This window comes from Gastrolobium bilobum, unplaced genomic scaffold, assembly GCF_033153095.1.
Source record: "Gastrolobium bilobum isolate Gb01-03AN ecotype WA unplaced genomic scaffold, APGP_CSIRO_Gbil_v1 utg2264, whole genome shotgun sequence".
Classification (NCBI taxonomy): Eukaryota; Viridiplantae; Streptophyta; class Magnoliopsida; order Fabales; family Fabaceae; genus Gastrolobium; species Gastrolobium bilobum.
Genome location: NW_026899254.1, coordinates 755,624 through 778,380, shown reverse-complemented (window position 1 = coordinate 778,380; position 22,757 = coordinate 755,624). Strand labels below are relative to the sequence as shown.

The following is a 22,757-nucleotide window of genomic DNA, read 5'->3' as shown; positions in this document are numbered from 1 at the left end:
CTTGAAGTACCACAGTGAAAGTGGGAAAGTATTTTCATAGACTTCGTGGTGGGATTGTCGAAGACTCAGGCGGGTTGTGACTCTAGCTGGGTCATTGTGGACAGACTGACGAAGTCTGCCCATTTTCTTCCAGTGAAGGCGAGCTTCACTACAGAGCAGTTGGCCAAGCTTTATGTTCGCGAGATTGTGAGGCTTCACGGGGTGCCCGAGAGTATCATCAGTGATAGGGACCCGAAGTTCACATCTCGGTTCTGGGAGGCGCTGCTGGAGGCTTTTGGTACGCAGTTGAGATTGAGTACCGCCTATCACCCTCATACTGATGGACAGACTGATAGGACCATCCAAACCTTGGAGGACATGTTGCGAGCTTGCACGTTGGAGCAGGGCTCGGCATGGGATAGGTACCTTCTGTTGGTTGAATTTTCTTACAACAATAGCTTTCATGCTAGCCTGGGTATGGCGCCCTACGAAGCACTGTATGGTAGGAGGTGTCGGACTCCTACTTGTTGGTCTGAGGTTGGGGACAAGGATATTTTTGGCTTGGACTTTGTCCAAGATACCAGCCAGCAGATCCAGATGATCAGTGAAAAGTTGAAGCAGGCGCAGAATCTCCAGAAGAGCTACTATGATGTCAAGCATCGTCCACTGGAGTTCAGTGAGGGTGAGCACGTGTTTGTGATACTTTCACCTGTCACCGGTGTTGGTCGGGCACTCGGAGTGAGGAAGCTGAGCCTGCGATATATTGGGCCATACCAGATCATTGGTAGAGTAGGACCAGTTGCCTACCGGCTCGCCTTGCCTCCGAACTTGACCAACATCCACGACGTGTTTCACGTGTCTCAGCTTCGGAAATACATAGCAAATCCATCGCACGTGGTGCAACCTGATGATGTGGAGGTTCGGGAGAACCTAAAGACTCCCGTCGGACCACTCAAGATTCTCGGTCGCGGTGAGAAGCAGCTGCGAAGCAAGATCATTTCGATGGTCAAAGTGCAATGTACCGGAAGAACTCCTGAGGAGTGTACTTGGGAGCGTGAGGACGAGCTTCTCCGACAGTACCCCGAGTTTCGAGACAGGTATGTTTTCTGATTTTTAGGACAAAATCCTAAAAAGGTGGGGTGAATGTAAGAACCCGCACCGTTAATTAAGGAAATTAAATAATTAATTATGTTAAATTAGAAAATGATTCCATAATTGACCCTAATGATTATTAAGAGGCTTTAATAATTATGATAAGTGATTAAGAATGCTGAAAGTCGTTTTTCGGAAGAAAAGTGCAGATACCGGTTCTGCTAGTCGGTATAAATGCGTACCGAAAAAGTATCCCGGAAAATTATAATAAGGGCATAATAATTACTAGAGTAATATGTAGGACTTGTAAAACGAGTTTCAAGTCAAAATAATGAGAACTGGTACCAGAAACTGATACTGGCTATGAAAAGCGCCTACCGGAAAGGTGCTCTGAAAAATATAATAAAAATATGATAATTCTTGTAAAATTGAGTAGGTTAAGAATCCTGAGTTTGGGATTAAAATGCTAAGCGTATCAATTAAAGTTAATACTGTGTGTTTTAAGCTTAAGTGGCTATTTATTTGATTGGCACATGATCCTAGGGCAATTCCTTTTGTCTTGAGCGTGAGTTTCTGGTCCTCCAGCAGCTGAGTGCTTCTCCTCTTGTCACCATCACCTTCCTTCACTCTCTTGAACCAAAGGAGCCATTTTTACTCTTGGTTTCTCTAACTAAACACCTTGTGGTTGTGGGGAGTAGCTTTGTGAGTGAGTGAGACTCTTTTTCTGAGTATCCATCTGCTGTGAGGGAGTGTGGTTGGGTTGTGTTCCTTTTTAGTGAGGTAGGGGCCTTTACCTTGGCTTTGTGGAGCTTCATGGAGCTTTCTTTGTGAAGAAAGGAACCACCTTGCTATGTATTTTCGTGCACCCTTCCAAGTCAGAATCTTGGGAACTAGTTGTGAGCTCCAAGAGCCATTCTTGCTCTGTTTTGAGCTTTGGTAAGTGTCACCAACCTTGATCTTGTGTTTTGATGATTAAAAGAGGTGTCTTGGTATGTTTAATGAGTTAAACAAGTAACCAACAGTTGTATGAACCTTAATGTGCCTAAAAATGCATGCTTTAACGTGTGTAAGTGTTAAAAATAGAACCTTGGAAGGATATCTTCACGAAATGCAGAAACTGCATTCTGTCGTGAAATATCCGGATATCTGATCGTGAAATATCCGGATATTGGATATCCGGATATGGGGATCTGGATATCTGGATATTGATATCCGGATATGGGAATCTGGATATCCGGATATTGATATCCGGATATTGCCAGATGGATATCCGGATATGTCCCCGAGGAATATCCGAATATTCTGGTATTTCATAGAACAGTAGCTGTGTTGTGTGTACAGTAGGCTATTGGAGGTTTGTGGACCCTAGATTGATGAAGTTGAACTTCTGTTTTAATTGAACTAAGTCATAATCATGTGATTAAGGGCTTGTGGCTTTGTTAGAAGCCTTAAGACGTAAAACGTAAAGGTAAGACGTTGTCTTTAAGTGTATGCTTGTAGAGTTTGATTAATGATGTATTATTGGTCCATAACAGATTGTGATACTGTTGTGTTTGGGCTTTGAGATTGTGGACTCTTGGCTTGGATAGCTAGCTTGCAAGGTAAGCTTTCGTGTCCTCGGTTTAGTCATGTCGTGGTTCCACCATGTCCCATGGGGGTATGGTTATATGCATGTTGTGTTACATGCTTTTGATGTTTTGGAAATGCTGTTGAGCTGTTATATGCTAGTGCCTTTATGATATACATGTGGTGTTTCACCTATACGATAAGCCTGAGTATGTAGTACATACAACATGGTGAGGCTGTGGGTGAGGTGCTGGCGCCGTTGCCGGGGATTGGCGTTTCTTATATCAAGTAATTTTGATTTTTAAGATTGGATTTTTATTTTATTTTTACTTTTTGATTTCTTTGTGTTTCTTGAACAGTGCTACTAATCTCTTTTCTGAGTTGTATGCGAGGTAAAGAGCTAGAATTTCCACTTGATTTGGAGATTACAAAAACAGAAAAGTGGAACAGAAAACTTACTTGGAAGAAGCTTGCTTTCAACGAGTTCGAAAATCTGTTTGAAGAAGCACACAAGATGGCAGCAAACGATGAAGCAGATAATCCATTCATGGATTCCATTCTCACTCCATTATTCAATAGGCCCAATGCGTGCATTGTTCAACCAAATGTTGCCCACAATTGGGAGCTCAAGTCCTCCCATATTCAATTGGTGGAGAGAGCTCAGTTTAGAGGAGAGGAGAGTGAAGATCCTCACCGGTTTATTGACAGATTTTTGATGATCTGTGACTCCACCAAGCATCCTCAAGTTTCTAATGATGCGATCCGGTTGAGATTGTTCCCTTTTTCTGATAAAGGGAAAGCTCTTAGTTGGTTGGAAAGGCAGCCTGCAACAAGTATTTCAACCTGGGATGATTTATCACAGAAGTTCTATGCTGAGTTCTTCTCTATGGAGAGGTATAACCAGATGGTGAATGATATCACCAATTTCACTCAATCTGAGGGTGAATCAATGTGTGCAGTATGGAACCGGTTCAAGGATTTAATGAGGAGGTTTCCTCATTATAACTTGACTACTGGTAATCAGGTTAGAATCTTCTTCAATGGTTGCAAACCTGAGGTGAGGATGGTGTTGAATGGTGCAGCAGGTGGCAATATTAAATCCTTGAGAGCTAACGAGGCTCTTGAGTTGATCGAAAGGATGGCTGCAAATGAGAACCAAGGCTTGTCATCCAAGCCTAAGAGAGGTATCCTTCAGCTGGAAGATAATGATGTGGTGCTGGCAGAAAACAAATTGTTATCTCAGCAGATTGCAAACTTGACCTCAAGGCTTGACAAGATGCAGATTGCTGGTGTTCAGGCTCAAACTGTTGCTGTTGTATGTGAATATTGCCAGGGCAACCATGAATATAATGAATGTTCTTCTCTGCTGGCTTCGGATTCACCTCAACAAATGCAAGTGAATGGCATTTGGTACGATCAGAGACCTCCACCACAAAATATCCCGAGGAATCAGAATTTTCCTTCTGGGAGCAATAATTTTCAGAGGAGGGTGCAAGGAACTAGTCTTGATTATCAATCAAATAACTACTTGCAGCCTACACCAATCCAACCCAAGGAACCTTCTGATTTGGAGAGGTTAGTTGGATAAATAGCTCAACACTCTAGTGCTTTCATGGAGGAGACAAGGGCCAATACCAAGAACACACAGGCTTCTATCAGAAATTTGGAGAATCAAATTGGCCAACTGGCAAAACAAATGGCTGATAGAACTCCAGGTACCTTCCCTAGTAACACAGTCACCAATCCGAGGGAAGATTGTATGGCCATCACAATTAGAAGTGGAAAAATACTTCCATCTCCTGAGGTTAAAGAATAGCTAGATACTGCAGGGGAGCCAGAAAAAGAAAAAGAAATTGAAAAACCTGCTGAAGTGGTGAAGCCAGTGGAAAAGAAGAAATTTGAGCTGAGTCCCGAATATGTGAGAGCCATGGCACCTTATCCTGAAAGATTCAAGAAGGATGATCGGAAGCAACAGTATGGAAGGTTTCTTGATATATTCAAGAAGTTGCATGTCAATCTTCCATTTGCTGAAGCCTTGGCTAATATGCCCAATTATGCCAAGTTTATGAAGGACCTGTTGTCAAGAAAACACAAGCTGCAGGAATGCCAAATGGTGACACTCACTGAGGAGTGTAGCGCTATCATTACGAAGAAGTTTCCTCCTAAGCGTCATGATCCAGGGAGCTTCAATATTCCTATTCAAATTGGTAACACCAAAATTAGCAGGGCATTATGTGATCTAGGGGCTAGCATTAATTTGATGCCCCTTTCTATTTGTAATTCCTTGGGGATCACCGAGTTGAAGTCTACTTTGGCATCTCTTCAACTTGCTGATAAGTCTGTAAGGAAGCCTAGTGGAATAATATAAGATGTTCTTGTGAAGGTGGACAAGTTCATCTTCCCTGCTGATTTTGTGGTGCTGGACATGGAAGGGGGAGCTGAGATGCCTCTTTTGCTGGGTAGACCTTTCTTAGCTACATCTCGTGCCATGATTGACGTTGAGAATGGGAAGCAAGAGTTAAGGATGATGATGAGTCCATTACCATCAATGTCTTTGACTCTATGAAACAATCTTCTGGTAAAGGCGATTGTTTTAGACTCGAGCAAGTGGGGAAGGAAGAAAAATCTTCTAGTCAAGAGCTTGATGAAGAACTTGAGGCGCATAAGATTGTTCCTGCTAAGGAAAAAAAGAATGTAGTGTTTGAAGTTCCTAAAAAAGCAGATGATTGCAAAGAAGATGGTACCTCATAAGTGGGAATGAAAGAGCTTCCTCAAACTCTAAAAGATGATGTCAAAGAGGTGAGGACGCCTCAAAGGAGGCGTAATCCTACAAAGAAGAAGGCAATGAGAAAGGAAGTGGTGAAACTCTTTGATACGAGTTGGAAGAGACACCAGGAGCTGAAGTTTGACAAGAGACACCGAGACTCTATCTCTCGCAAAAATCAATGCTTCAAGAGTTCCTCACATGGATTCATGGTCTGAATCAAATCTGGGAATGGTGGTCTCATACACCAAGGCATCCAGTACCACCGGATCCTCCATTTGCTGAGTCATCCAACGCTGCTGAAGGGGATGACATGGAGGGTTGATTATATCTCCTTGCTGGCGGAGATTTTGTATATTAGTTTATTTTTCTGTTTTGCATTTTTAGTTACTTTGTGTTGATATATTTCTCTCTGATGTTTTAATGTACGCATTATAGTTCATCCTATATGCCACTGTTTGTTCCATTGTGTAGGTTTTTCTTCCTTCTTGTGGTTTAATTATTGCTGAGGACAATAATTCTCTAAATCTGGGAATGGTAGGCTTGCATCTTAGAACTGCAATTCTTCTATCAGGGGAGATATTCTAACTCTTTTAATTTTCTTAGTTATTTTTGTAGTTATTTTGTGTGCTATATAAAAAATAAAAAAAATTGAAAAAAAATGTTTCTGAGCAAGTCCCAAGTTTAGATATGCTTTCCCTAGTTAACTTGACTGATTCATCATAGAAAACATGTTTTGTATGAACTTCTGGCATGATATTTATGGGCATGAATAGATTTCATGATTGCTCGTTTGTCTGAATTTTGTGCTTGAATGATTAATGATGTCTGATGTTTCTTTTGGAAGTCTAGCTTGACATCATAGCTGGTGAGGTTTTGTGCTTAAACACTTATTTTATTTTGAGAGACTTCACTGTGATAGCATTCTAGAACTTGCTCTGTTTCTCTGTTATGCATGCATTGGTTGATATGATAAAGGCATTTTGTTCTTGTTAGCTATTGGCCAAAAATAACCCACCTGTATGAATTTTTCCATTGCTAACCCCTTTGAGCCTGAGCCTTTTTGTTCATAATTCCTGCTGATTGCTTAGCTTATTTCCAAGTAACTTACCTTAATTGAGATTGAATTACTGCTGTGTTGAAAATAAAATAAAGAAATTGAGGTCAGCTCCGCAGAGGTCAAGTAATTAGAAGAGGAAAAATTTCATCTGTGCCCTTAAAACAAAGGGAGAAAAGGAAAAAAAAAGAAAGAAAAAAGAAAAAGGGTGAATGTAAAGAAAAGGTGGCTGAAAGGAATTAATTCCCGAAATTCTGTGGGAATGTTAGTGGAGCAAAATCATTGAGTTGAATGTGTTAAAAATGAAATAATATCATTTTTTCAATCTCATTGTTGTTTGAACTAATTTCCATATATTCCTACCCTTTTAACCGGCCAAGTTACAACCTGAGAAGTCCTTTTGATCAATTATGCATGTGTTAATGCTCTTCATCTTTAGGAACTTGAGAATATGATCAAGCTTATGGTAGTGTTATTGCTGTGATGGATTGAGTGATTGTTATTCCCCCAAATATGATCAAGCTTATGGTAGTGTTATGGTAGTCCTTATGATCAATTATGCATGTTGTCTGTGTGATGTTATGTTGGAATAATTGATTGTTTCCTGGATTTAGTCTTGTACATTGCTGGGGACAGCAACATTTAAATCTGGGAATGGTTTGATGTGCCTCTGGCAAATGCGATTTTCCAAGCTGGAAATTATAATAAAAGAGCAATTTAAATACATATTTGCTTATTATCTTGATTCTTTTATGTAAATGATATTTCTCACCTATTGATTGTGTTTTTACATGAAAAAAGAAATAAAAATTATAAAAGTTTGTTAACGCAATTCCAGACGGGTGCAGTGATATGCCTTCAGCATATGGGAAAAGCGGACAAAACTGGAGCCAAATGGAGACTTGCCAAAATGAAGATCCACGCTTATAGCGTGGATTTCACGCTGATGGCGTGAAGAACCAGAAACTCCCACACTCATAGCGTGGAGTTCACGCTGATGGCGTGAAACCATCCTTTCTCCCACGCTCATAGCGTAGATTTCACGCTGATGGCGTGAAGATTCAGAGGCAACCACGCTCTTGGCGTGGAACTGGCGCTGAGAGCGCCAGTTTGCGAAAATCACAGCCCGTGCTTTTCAAGAGGGCAATTTTGGAAGATGAAAAAGAAGATTATAAAAAGGAGACTCAGCACAGAATTAGGTATTCTGGACCTAAGGAGACCGTCGTGCGTCAGAAGGAGAGCTCCGAAGAGAAATTCTTGATCTTCTTCTTCTTCTTCTTCTTCTTCTTCTTTTTTACTTTATGTTTTTATGAATATTGGATTTTTAGCCATGATTATGTTTGGCTAGTACTTTTTATTGTAGTTAGGGTCACAAGCCCTATGTGAACCCTTTTTACGCTGTATTGATTTATAATTCTTCGTTTATATAATTATCTTTATCTCTACCCTGTTCGTAATTTATATTTTCTTTATTAGAATTGGTCACTCTAATAGTTGATAATAGTCTAAGGGTTAGAACCCTAGATAGGAATATTGGGGTTTTCATCCTGAAATGGGGTAGAATAACGGTTTGTATGCATGCTAGGAATAGATGTGTATTGAATTGAAGATGCCTAAATTATTGAGTTCATTGCGTAATTTTCATGAGGGGTTGCTAAGGGATTAAGATTCCAATTGAGATTAAAAGGTTAAATTGCCAAAGGATTGGGATTTAACTAATTATTTTAGATAATAATTTATCCGAGTAATTTTATAAATGAATATTGTAAGTCAATCCAAAATAAGAAGTGAGGATCATAAGGTGAGTGCGCTCTAGCTACAATGTTTTTCATACATTTAGAAAAATCAATTCTTATTTTTATTGTCTATTTCTCATAAACAAAAATTACAAAAATAAGTCTTTAATTTCAGTTCTCATTTTCAAACCAATCGACAATATTTGTCACAACCTTTGAACTCTTCCATTCTTAAAAGGAACAATTAATTGATATTCGACCCAATCCATGTGGAGACAATACTTTACTTACTATTATATTACTTGTGCGATCGGTATACTTGCCGGGAAGCATCAGGTGCAAGCGGTGTTCCTTAAACTATCTGTAGGTAATAGACGTATTCCTGCATTTCTCTGGCCAGTAGAATAGTTTAAACACACATGGCATGAATATCTGTTGCACTGCATAGGTTTGGAACTTATATTGATATAAATGATTTTAGAACTTATATTGCACATGTAAGTGAGCTTGGGGTAGAAGATCCTTGAGGACCCCTCGTCTTACTGAGATTTCTAGTTTAGAGATCTCACCCCACGTTTGGGGAATGCTTATTTCATGATCAGGTAATGTGGGGGTTGAGGCCCCAGGCGGCAGGAGGCCGGGGCTGAGTTAGATATTGATGATATTATATGCTGACATGTTGGATGCTGGATATGCTTGCTGCTTTTATGCTTTTAGCTTCATTTTATGATTTTGGATTATCTTGTTGAGACTCTATCGTTATGTTGTTGTTGATTTGGCGAGCATGGGGATTGTCCATGCTACTTAGACTGAGTTATGTCTTGTTTTATTTAGAGTTGTATTAATGTATCATAATATTGTCCGGATTACGTGATGTAATGTCGTGACTTAGATACTCACTTAATATCTATATTTTGAAGTATTTCAGTAGATGTCTTATTGCAATTTACATACAGGCAAGGGCAGAGGGATGTGGGTGCTAGGGTGGGCGGCCGCCCCCCTAAATTTGAAGAAAAAAATCTTAATGGTGGTTGTCCAATGATGTAAGGAAGGGAATAGGGGATAAGGTAAGGTAATCCAAATGGAGAAATGATGGGGATAGTTAGACACGGGACAAAGGAAGGGAGCAGGCAGAGCATGGATGGAGCTATCAACGGAATATAGTCAAAAAATTAAGATTGAGAGGAGAAATTTGTTCTGGCTTCACTTATGCACCGCCTGGCTCTGTCTCTGTCCTTCTCCATTTCTCCTTAAATTGTTTATTTATTGGGTATGATCTATATCTAAATGTGCTACTTGCACACTATTTGATTCACATCTTCATTCCGCTTCTTGTCACCATTCATCCAGACAAATGTATGATATTAGTGATAGTAAATAAGTAAATAACAAATATTACATGTGAGAAGGTATGAAAGAAGTAGTGTGCAAATTGCATGACTTGGACTTGTTTCCCCTTGCTTGCAAAATCCTCTCTTAAAATTTAACAAACATGTCCTGATTTACATCTTATGTAGTTTTTGATTCCTCAAAACAACTACAACGAAAGAAGTCTTACTATCGTAGTTTGTTTCATCTAGCAAAGAAGTCCCTATAAGAACTTGCTAGCTATAAAAAAAAAGTTGTCCAATTGGTTTTATTTAACTAATTGCTTTCGTTATGTGAAACTCATTCTACAAACATCAGAATGGTCATATATGCTTTTTATTAAGGATGTGATGGAGGTCTTGCCACACTTCAATAAGAAGTTCAGAACCAGATTGAGTGGGATAATTCATCATCAATATCCTTAGCATTCTGACTAGTTTGTGGAGCAAATATTATCAACCAAGGTTCTCTGCAAGATGGTTATGACCCCGATCGTGATTTAACGCATCTGCCATTCTATTTCTACTATCTTATTCATTTACAGAGTAAGGTGGACACATTTTTGTAACATTCTGTACTGTATGTTGATCAACATATGTTGAAATGTAAAAATAAAGAAAATCAGAGAATGGACAGAGAAATTAAAGGAGAAGAAATTTGACGTATGGAAAATAAAATGTGATCTAACACATTGGTACCTTCTCCTTTATATTTGATTTTTCGCCCCCCACAGGAATAAATCATGGCTCCGCCACTGCATACAGGCGATATTTTATGAAATTGATTAAGTAATCAACTTGGCTAAGTATAATGACGTCATAATTGAAAAAGAAAAAGATATTCCGCAATTTTTAATTAAGCGCAGCTTAATACGATAGTATGATAACATTACCGGATATACACGAGTTGTTAAAGTTTCCCTCTAACCTCAAATAATTCCAAGAATTTGGATTGATTAAGGTTTAAATTACTGACCAAAACAAACTCTTTGGCACTCAGTTGCCAACTGAGCAACCCACATTTGGGGTTTCATATATATTAAATTTTAATACGTGAGGTAGCTTAATTTTTTAATTTATTCCTCCTCAAAGAATTTTTTATTTTTATTTTAAATTTGAATTCTTTATGTAGAATATAATTAAAGTTTCTCTCCTTTATGTCTATTTTTAAAATAATTTGAGTTAATTATGTGTTTTATAATTTTAAAAAATATCTCAAATGTTTAATTTATACTATTTAAATTTTGTTTGAACTTAAAAATATTCATAAAATGTATGAAATACTTATTGGTTTAAAATAATTTAAATTTCAAAGAAGAAATAACGGTATATGTTTCATTCGAAAAAAATAATTCAAAATAGACTAGGATATTTTTTAGATTTTTCAAGACTACAGTGATGACAAACCGTAAACTCAAACTCAAAACTATAGACTAAACTAACATAATTCTTGCCAATTCATCAACGTATTTACCAGAGTACACTAGGATATTGAATATTTTTAAGAGAAAGACTTTAATTTATTAAATAAGTTTTCTTTTTTAAAACGTACATATTTTTATTCATTAACCGTGTGATGAAAGTCTACATTAGCAATAAATTAAAATTGATCGCATGTGTATAAAAGGAGAAGGCTGATCAGAAGAAATTTTTGGTTGGATGTGGATGAAGAGAAAACCTTTGGTATAAATGCCGTAGGTCGGGTATTGAATGACCTCGGGTCTTTGACCTGACTCGTGAAGGTGTGAACTGTGAAGGTTTGAACTTACATGTCTAAAATTGATTGTTGGAACTAGACTTGGATTTATGTAAAAGTTCGTTTAATAAAAAAAACTCTAGGCTCCAATTCAGAAGCATGATCTTAGAGCCTCTTAGGTTGACCTGCATACTATTTTTTTATTATATATTTTTTATGAGCTTTATTAATCTTATGCAATAGGAGAGAAATTCTTTTATGCTATAGAGATAATCATGTGTGCGACCCACCCATTTATAGAAAAAAAAAAAGCAACACGAAAAATCGATGTATGTGTAAGAGAGAAATACTCTCCTACAACATAAGAGTATATTTTCCCTTTTTATATTACTCATAATAGCACTCTATCACTCTCAACCCATTTCATCTCATTTTATTGGTTGAACAGATTTTTTTGAATGATTTTGTTCTATATTATGCTGTTTAGATATACATTGAATTTATGAATCTTTGTGAATTTATTAGTGCTGTTGATCGTATATTTTGCATGGATAATGTTTGTTGTCTTTTTTTTTTAACAGACTAAACCAGACTTTTATGTTTTATAAATAAGTCAAGTCACATGCCGATAATTATATTAATAACACGTAGGTCAGACTGATATATTTAAACACAGATTTAACCTTTTAAGACCAAAGCCCAACTCAGCTTGGTCCGTTAATACCCCTAGCTAGCTATAGGTATATCCTTATTAAAAGATTTTTTTTTTTTAATTTAAAGGGAATTATAAAAAAAAATTAGTTAAATTTTTTTTTTCCTTTTTAATAAGAAAAATATTGAATTCGGTATTCCTATAATATTGATGAATTTTGCGTGGATAAAAGGTAAAGAAACACATATTTACTTAATGGGTTTCGATTTTTTTACGCCGTGTAAAACCTACATTTATTAAAAAAAAAAATATTACACAAAAATTGAAAGATCACTGTAAAAAAAACAACTCTCCTACGTGAGAAAATGCTTTCGCTTACTTAATTCAATCCTAATAATGAAGCTAATGACCGAGTTATATGGTGAAGTCAATCTTTACGCCAGCTGTCTTAAGTATAGGTGACGTGTACTACATGGACGTCCGGTGTTTCTCCACCATTAAATCATATCCTCACACGTACAACAATTGTCATTTATTACAATCAACAATTTCTTTCTGGGGCTTAATTTTTTTTATACATGTTTAATTTTGCTTTTATCCTTATCAATAAGATGCTTCATATTTTTCTAATTATAGCCCACAAGTTTTATAACGAATTCAGAAAGATGTTTAAATTCTTAGTTAAAAATAGAGAGAAATATCTTATAGGATCACAAATTCAATTAAAGACAGATAAATTTGGAAGGAATATGTTAATGATTTTGAAATTAAAAAAAAAAAGGTTAAATGACAATGGTAGTAGTACGCAAGTGATTGACTGGAACTATTTATAAACTCAATAAAAATGAAGAAGAAGAAAGAACCGTTGTGACGTAACTGACGTTTGCTAATGCTAACGCAAGAGAAGGTGTCGCATGCAGACAATGATGGGGTAAGTAAGATTAATTAAACTAAAATGATTCAATTAATTTCCCATCAACTATGCATGGAAGTTATAGTCAACGCGGGTTTGTCCAACAAATACAAAAAAAAAATTCTCTAAATAAACAAGAAGTTAATTTCCCATCAATTATGTACGCAAGTTGCCTAAGTATCTATAACAAAACCCCCTACCAAACATCCCAGTCAACACAGGTTTGTCCAACATGTACTGCTTTCAGAATCCAGACCAATCACGCTTCAAATATGCATATATATTCTCTAAATAATCAAGAAGTTAATTTCCCTCAATTATGCACGGAAGTTAGGGGCGTTTAGTTGAGGAGAAATTTTTTGAATAATAGAGAAATGTAATTACTAAGAAAATGGTTGGAAAGTGAGTTTGGTAAGAAAATATAAAAAAATTGTTTGGTTGGAAAAAAATTCACCCAAAAAATTAGATAAATTTTATAAAGTCTATTTTTGGTTTGAGATAAAATATAGATGAAAAAATAAGTTGCAATTACAAAAATATCCCTATTTTTAAAACTGATTCAACCATGATAAATAGATTGTTAATTGCATTGAATATATTATTTGTCATTTTTCTATTTCAATGTACAGAATAGCGATATTAAACAAGGATCTAGTTGTGATGATAAAGAATCGAATTTGAGTTCCTTTCCATTACAAACAGGTTTGAGTAATTTGAGTTCTTACGTATGAGCAAATCTTGTTATTTACTAGCATTAGAAGCTGCATTCCTTCGCTGAATGGAACTCGAGAGGAGAATTCAGATGAGGTTGCTTCCCTCAATGTTTTCACTGCGAAAGCTTTGGTTGCTCGGTTTCATAACCTCTTTCAACGAGCTGTGCCAAAGTGCCAAACTGATATCATCACAGTTGGCCTGCACAATAAAGGAATCAGGAATTGGAGTGATGAGGGTATTATGGTCTAATGCCATTTGTCCGATCCTTCATTTTCTTGACTAAGTATGAAATACCACATGCAATTTGTCTTTTGTAACATTGAAAAATGCTTGCTTTTTACTACAAAATGGTGGAAATGGAAAGAAACCAGCTACCAAACATGGGGTGTTTAATATTGCCACTTTCACGCATCTTTTTACATACTCCAAACCAAACACCACTTATAGTCAACACGGGTTTGTCCAACAAGTACTGCCTCCAGACCAATCACGCTTCAAAGATACATATATATTCTCTAACTAACAAGTTCTGCGTTCCCATTAAAATTTTGTATTTTTAAGTGAAAAATGATATAATTACAATTATTTTAGACATACCGCTCTTATAACCTTGTCGTTGTTATATCAATTTGATATTAATGATAGTTATTTTTTTCTCTCTATTTCAATTGTTAATTTCAAATGTTAACGATAACTAAATAGATTATAAGAGTGGTAAAGCTAAAATGATTGTAAATATAATCGCTACTTTGTAAGTTATACTTATCATTGCACACATTTTTTGGTGAAAAAAAAAAGTAGTCTGTCCGCTCCTGTATATTAATTTTCAATGTTAATAAAATCGAACCGGCTAGAAATCGGTAAACCTGTCATATAACCGATCTAATTGAAGCATATCAGACCTGTCATGCATCAGAACCGGTGCGACCCGGCCAGCTTTCGTGAAAATCAATGACCCGACTCGGTTCCAAAAAAAAAAATCCAAAAACAAAACTTAAAAAAAAAGCGTAATGGACATATTTGAGTATTGTTTGCTTATTGATTTACATAGGTTATGTACCGGCAACACTAATATTATCTCAATTATACACTATGCAGGAATTTTTGATTTGATTTGATTTATAGTTAGATATGTTGTTTACTGAACTTGAAATCCTGTATCACAATCAATGTTGTTAAAATCGATATCTTAAGTAAAATCGGAAGGGGATTAAAAAATCGTAAAATATAAAATCGTATTGTAAAAATATCGTAAAAACATAAAAGCGTTTGGAATATTAGTAAAATTGTTTTGATGAAAAAAAATCGTAAAAACGTAAAATCGTAGTGATAAATCGAGATTTTAACAACAATGATCACAATCATTATACTTTTTATTTGATTCTTTATTGGATAATAATATGTGATTTATTATTTTTTATATTAAAATATTTGAAATATTTATCTTTTTTTAGATATTTGAATATGTTTATAATTTTTTATGTAAATTATAGAATTACATATATAATTATTGAGTCATGCGATTTAACAAGTAATTCATTAGTTGAATCAGTGGCCTAGTACCTTGACTGGGTCCATGGCCGAGACGGATTGCTACTTTCTCTTATAACACATAGTCATTAATAGCATTAAAATTAGGATTAATTTTTATGTCTTCTGAAGTAAAAAATAAAAAATAATGTATTTGATGATTTTAGTAAACAGAACGTGATTTTATGGAATAGTACTAAGCTCAAATTATGTGATGTGCAATTAATCGCCAAAAAAGTTTATATATAGAAGTTATGATCACAAGGGGTTTGTGCAACAAATAGAGCTTCCTCGTTTATATTCCATTGTGGCACTACCTTTCAATAATCATTAACGCCACTCATTATTTCTCTTACTTCTATCACCCATGGGTGACACTAACACCTTCGTTTTCGCCGCCCAGAAGCGCAGCTGTTCCGACGACGTGGACGGCGGCGACGCAAAGAAACTGATGCTGTTCAATCCCGGGGCCCACAGTAATGGGGACCCAGCCGCCGCATTAGCCAGCGCGCGGCACGAGTTCGGGGAGCACGGAGGTGTTAACATGTCGATCGAGGCCTCCGCCACGTTCACGGTGATGGAGGCGGAGACGATGCGGCGCATGTTCACCGGAGAGCTGGGCCCCGATCGCGACTTCTTCGTCTACAGCCGCCACTTCAATCCCACCGTCCTGAACCTCAGCCGCTTGATGGCCGCACTCGAAGGGACCGAGGCCGCCTACTGCACCGCCAGCGGCATGTCCGCCATCGCCGCCGTGCTGCTCCAGCTGTGCAGCAGCGGCGGACACGTGGTGGCATCCGGGACTCTCTATGGTGGGACCCACGCACTGCTGAGGCACTTCCTCCCAAGGTCATGCAACATCACCACGAGCTTCGTTGATGTTGCGGATCTGGAGATGGTGGATGGTGCCATGGTGGAAGGGAAGACCAAGGTTCTGTACTTCGAAACCATAGCGAACCCTACTCTGACGGTGGCGAATATACCGGAGCTGAGCAGGCTGGCCCACCGGAAAGGTGTGACGGTGGTGGTGGACAACACCTTTGCTCCGATGGTGCTTTCGCCAGCTCGTCTTGGTGCTGATGTTGTCGTTCACAGTATCTCCAAGTTCATCAGCGGTGGGGCTGACATCATCGCAGGTAATCTTTGTCTTCTTTCTTTACATGCATTTCCAATATCACCTTAATTATTCGAAAAGAAGAAAATCAAATTGCATTCTTTTTATAAATGATATTTTGCTGAATAAGATATTTTGATTCCTATAACACCATAGTCAAAGATTAATTTTAAAAGAAAATTGCATACAACATATATAACTAATATACTAGATTTTATTAAGCTAAAAAGGGAAAACATTGAATAATAGTTTGTGGGTGGAGGAGAGGAATGTGAAACGAAATCTTGTTTGTGTCTCGCCAATAATTGTGAGCAAATAATAAATGAGTAGCCCTCCCTTCTCATTCTATATATAGCATTCATTTCACTCCCAATGCCCTCTCAAAACACTTCCCATCCTCATATCATATCTCAACACATTATCTTTAAACTCTTTTCTTCTCCGATCTCCCTCTTTTAACTCTGCACATGCAGGTAATTCTGAGTCCCACTGCTGCCCTTATTTTAATTATTTATTCCAGTTTAGGGTTTAAACTTTGAACTCTCATGGCTTGAGTTTGTCTTCAATGTCTCATGTAACAATTTGACCTTGTTTTTTTTTTTTTGTTGAAAAATTCAGAAATCGCATGTGTATTGTTTTGAATCATTTACACTCCAATGCTTTTTTTTAATCATTTAACTCCTGTGATTTTTTTTATGCATACCCCTTTTTAACGCTGTTAGAAAATTAAATAAGTATACATATTTTACCATTTTTAGAAAAAGGAAATAAAGTGATAAGAAAAAAAATAAGTCCAAATATTATGAAAACTTAGAACACTTAACAAAACACTAAAAGAAAAAATTAGTAAAAAATCAAATGTGTCAAAAAAAGAAAAGAAAAGAAAAGTATAAAAAAAGAAAATAGAATAAAAATAAAAAAATATAAGAAAAAATAAGATCAAATATATTAAAAATCACAACAGTGACAAAAAAGACTAAAATTAAAAATAGTTCAAATGAAAAAAATATACTAAAGACAAAAAAACTAGAAGAAAAAATAAAGATAAAAAATAAAATAAAAAAAATAGAAGAAAAATAATTCACTTATGAGTTCCCCATATATTTAGTTTTATTTTTTTCCTTGGTATATTTTATTCTGATTTTCTCCTCAATAGTTTTTAGCCTTGTCATCCTATCTATTAAAGATTTTCATAAAAAAAAGATAGAATAAAATAGAGATATAAAAAAGACCAAAAAAATCTAAATAAAAAGAATAAATAGACGAATGAAAAAAAAGTAGAAAAAAATAAAAGCAAATATATTAGAAATTCATAAATGGGATTTTTTATTTCTTTTATATTTTACTTTTTATCATAATTTTTTCTTTTATTTTTTTGTCTTCAATTTTTTTTCATTCAGATTGTTTTATATTTTAGTCTTTTTTGTCACTATTATGATTTTTAATATGTTTGATCTTATTATTTTTTTCTATTTTTTTGTTCTTATTCAATTTTTTATACATTATTTATTTTTATTTAAAAACGTAACACATTTGATATTTTTTACTATTTTTTATTTGTCATTTATTAACCTAGGGAAATCCTTCACTATGTTAAGATGGAGATGTTACTTAAGATTACCAAAAAAAAAGAAGGGGATTAAAAAATTGTTCACGTGATTTTAATATTTATATATATATATATATATACACTCGCGCGATTTTACTATTCGTGTTGATCTTATCGATTTACAATTTTTTTACTCTTTTTCGATCTTAGGTAAAATCTCGATCTTAACAACATTGGTTGTAAGTCGTTTATTTCGTTGATTCTCAACTTGATTTACATTGCATCCTTTACTTACCACATTGTAATTTCTTTTGTTTTGAGGGTGTTTTTTGCTTCACTATTTACAAAAAATAAAATAAAAATATTCATACATAATATTAAATATTTTTATACTTTTTTAATTAAAAATAAAAAAATCTTCTATTAGGGGCAACTTGGATACACCCATTGACTCGGTCAAGGTATTAGATCATTGAGTTATTGATTCAACCGGTGGATCATTAGTTCAACTAATTTAATTAAACTTATATTAATTGTATAATAAATATTTTATAAGGTACATTTTGTTCAACAATTGGAAGTAGCCTAGTGGTAAGTGGTAACCCTACGCGTTCTCGTACTGATTTAAATTTTCGGTCTCTGTCAAAAGTGGAATATTAGGTTGATATCTTTTTTATATACAAAATAAATAAATAGTATCCAATGTTATTTGAGAAAAATTTTAATTTTAAATTCAGGATATAATATAGTTTGAAAGGTGTAAATTATATCATAAAAGTATTTTGTTTTTTCCAAAGTTTATTAAGTACACTCTATATTTATTAATATATTACTAATATATCTATGCGGTTTAGTTTAATATTGTTAGCGAGATATAAAATAATTAACTTAGCCTCACCCAATGTCTTAAAATTTTGAGTTAAAGTGACGTTTTATGACAATATCAGAGCTTCAGTGACCACGAGGTCACGATTTCAATCCTCACCACCCCACTTTCAGGTGGAATTAAGAAAAGCACAAGCCAGACCAAAAAAATAGACTTGTACAGAAGGCAGACTAATAATGAACTTGTGTCATATGCACGCTTTAGGCCATTTAGGCTCTTATGTGAGAGGGTGTATTAAAGAGATATAAAATAATTAACTTAGTCTCACCCAATGCCTTAAGGTTTTGGGTTTTGGGTTTTGAGTTGAAGTGATGCTTATTAAAAAAATTGGATACAAGCATCTGTCACTTTTGAACTCATGTGATCGATCAAAATCTTCTCCCCACTACTGGTCTACCACGCGAACAATCATTATTGATAATATAATCTATATATATATATATATGAAACTTATAATTTATATATGATTGAATTAATCAAGCAATCTTATATTTTGACAAGGAAAATTGATGATTATAATTGAGAATTGACAGGGGTTGTGTGCGGGTCTGCAATCTTTGTGAATTCAATGATGGACCTCCAACAAGGGGCGATAATGCTGTTGGGTCCAACTATGAACGCCAAGGTGGCATTTGAACTATCTGAAAGAATCCCACACTTGGGGCTAAGGATGAAGGAACACAGTCACCGTGCAAAGGTGTTTGCAACCAGGCTCAAAAACTTAGGATTCAAGGTTATCTACCCTGGTCTTGAAGACCATCCACATCATGAATTGTTGAAATCCATGCACAACAAGGATTATGGGTATGGTGGACTTTTTTGCATTGACATGGAAACTGAAGAGAGAGCTAATCGGTTGATGAACCACTTACAGAACCATGGACAATTTGGTTTCATGGCTGTTAGCTTGGGCTACTATGAGACCCTCATGTCTTGTTCTGGAAGTAGCACCAGCAGTGAGTTGAGTTCTGAGGAAAAGGTCCTTGCTGGAATCTCACCAGGTCTAATCAGAATGTCAATAGGATACATAGGGACATTGGAGCAGAAGTGGAGTCAGCTGGAAAAGGCACTCACTAGACTTGAGGAATATGGCTTCACCAACAAGAATTGAATCACTTTTGTAATCCTACTTCTTGTAATGCTCGCTCTTGTTAATGCATATATGTAATAAATATTGTTTATCTTCGAATGTAATCTCAGTACTCAATCTGGATGTAGTGTGTGTTGGATATTAAGGTCACTGAAAGAAAAAGTGAAAATGTAATTTCTGTACTCAATCTTAGTTGATGCGGTTGGAATTCAAATCTTACAAATAAGAAGTTGGATATGAAGAGATGTGTTTTTTAACTCTTAAACATATATAATTATTCACGGGTGAATAAACCTGACCTTCCAGTGCCGAACAGGCACGATCTTCAACGCCAATAGGCACTATTTATCGTGACTAGTAATGGTTTATATATATGGAAGGAAATTAGAAAAAATAACTTTTTCTGATTTCTCTTTCATACCGAAACTCTGTAAAAAAAATATTTGAAATTTTTTGCATTCATTCTATGTGATTGATCAACGTTTGTTGTGTCCGCGAGAATTGTTTGCCATCGTCGAAACAAAGATAACTCATTCTATCCTGAGAGGCATTTGTCCAGAAATCTTAGGCACCGACGAGGGAGAAAAATTACTTTTAGAACACAGTATTCAATACCGAGCTCGGGTTTGATTTTATGCAATTTTCATATTTTTTGCACATTGTATTTTTTTGTCATTGCATGCAATTTTGTGTTTTCGCTGATATCACGATAACAAACAAGACAAATTTTTACACTACCACCGATAACAGTTGCAAAATGAAACTTGTTTCATGCATTCATTAATCTGGAATGCATTATATCTAGCCTTGAACAACCACGGCTTCTATAGATTGTTGACATAGAGGGATGGTTCATATGGACTTTTTATAAATCCATTTTTCAAGAAATAATCATGAGTCTTCTTGTTCCGCACTCTTGAGTTATCCCACAATATATCAGCAGCTGCTACATCACGTGATGAATTCACAAAGACTAATACAACTGAGCCTAACTAACTCTAGTTAGTTCTAATCTGTTTTGTATCAGTTAAAGACTTTTCTTCTTTTTCTATTCTCCTTGTGTAAAGTACCTATACATGGCAACTAATGCCATTACTGTAATTACTTTTTCACGTATTCACCTTTGTGATAAAGAAAATGTGTCATTTTTCTTGTATTTTTCCTCTTTCAAGATTCTTTTCTCTAATTTCTTCCGCTGTTCTTCCTAGCGAATCACGTTGATTTTCTCATCAACCTAGGAAATCCATATTTCCTGCATCCCAGTGAGAATTCATCTCAGATTCTTGTTCCTTAACTATTAACAGGAAGTATAACTATCACTCTTGGGCTCGCTCCATGATGAGGATGGCTCTTCTCTCTAAAAGTAAGCTAGGCTTTGTGGATGGCACCATTATTCCTCCTCCAAATGATGATGCTCATTTCTCTAATTGGTAACACTGCAACACAATCGTTTTAACTTGGATTCATCGTTCCATATCAGATGTTATTGCTCAATCCATTCTTCGGGTAGATTGTGCTTCTGATGCATGGATAGAACTTCGCAATCAATTTTTTCAAGTTGATCTTTTTCGTATTTCTACTCGTCAAGAAGATTTTTATCGCCTTCAACAAGGTGATACCACTGTCACCGATTATTTCACTCATTTAAAGACACTTTGGGATGAGCTTGAAAGTTTTAGGCATCTCATGCCTTATAATTGTGAAGCTATGGTTCTTGTAAGAGCTGAATGAGATCATGACCTTGTCATACGTTTCTTAAAAGATTTAAACGATCAATTCACCATTATTTGTTCCCAGGTTATGTTACTTGAGTCATTCCCTAGTGTGCGTACAACCTTTTCATTATTAGTTCAACAAGAATATAAATACAAAACAGAAAACCTCACTACAACTGCACCACTAGTCTTTTACCATACTTCGAGCCAATCCTTTCGTGGTCTTGGTTCTTTTCAGAGAGGTCGTGGATGCACAAATACAGGCAGAGGTCAATCTGTTCATCAAAAAACTTGCACTCATTGCGGCAAAAACAATCATATAATTGATATACTTGCTATCAGTTACATGGTTATCCTCCATGATATAGATCCAAGAACTCTCAAGCTAACAATGTTTCTTGCTAATAATAACACCACAACTAAGCCTGATTCTCAACAATTCAATCTTGCGTCTCTTCAAGATCAATGTCAACAGATGCTTGATATTTTCCAACAAGCTGTTAAAAACCTTGAGGTCACCTAGCTTTTGGGGTGGTGTATCCCAAGGTTCTTTAACATGGTATCAGAGCCTCGCCGTCCCCCACTTTCTCTTGTGGAATTTCTTAGCACAGGTAGACTGGGCATGTTGGATCATCCACTCTTCAAGCCCAATGGGCTTTTGTGTGAGGGGCGTGTTGAGATATACAAAATCATTAATGTAACCTCACCCAACAGCTTAAGCTTTTGGGTTGAATTGGTTCTTTACATGGTATCAGAGCCTCGCCGCCCCCCACTTTCTCTTGTGGCGTTTCTTAGCACAGGTAGGCTGGGCCTGTTGCATTGTCCACTCTTCAAGCCCAAAGAGCTTTCGTGTGAGGGGGCGTGTTGAGATATATAGTCCCACATTGGTTGTATGTGCAACTAATGTGGAGGTTATAAGGTCTTGGGCACTCCCACCCTTTGAGCTAGCTTTTGGGGTGGTGTATCCCAAGGTTCTTTAACACGAATTATGTTCATACTTCTGCTATACATAAAGTTCATGTTGAGCCCACATCATCCAGTGTAAATACCACAACAAGTAAACCTTCCAGTTGTTGGCTTCTAGACGCTGGAACTACTGACCACATTTAACATCTCTATTCCAGTTTTCAATCCTTGCACAAGATTCCTCCAATTTCTATTTCCTTAACTAATGGATCGTGTATAACATCTAATTTCTTTGGAACAATACCTTTAAATCCTCACCTTATCCTTGTACCTACTTTTCGAGTTAATCTGATATCTGTCACCAAGATTTTAAGGGTTGAGGAGAAATTTTTTTTATCCGAGAATCATGATTTTTAAGAATATGGTAGAAA

The 22,757-nt window shown here is 36.0% G+C and overlaps 1 protein-coding gene across 1 annotated transcript; it reads left to right on the top strand.

The window, feature by feature from the left end:
* Positions 1-15,385: 15,385 nt before the first annotated feature.
* On the top strand, positions 15,386-19,776 carry LOC133288839 (methionine gamma-lyase-like). Its single transcript, XM_061486668.1, has 2 exons — positions 15,386-16,202; positions 19,149-19,776. Exons 1-2 carry the CDS (start codon positions 15,434-15,436, stop codon positions 19,724-19,726), a joined length of 1,347 nt encoding a protein of 448 aa, XP_061342652.1. The 5' UTR covers positions 15,386-15,433; the 3' UTR covers positions 19,727-19,776.
* The last annotated feature ends 2,981 nt before the right edge of the window (positions 19,777-22,757 follow it).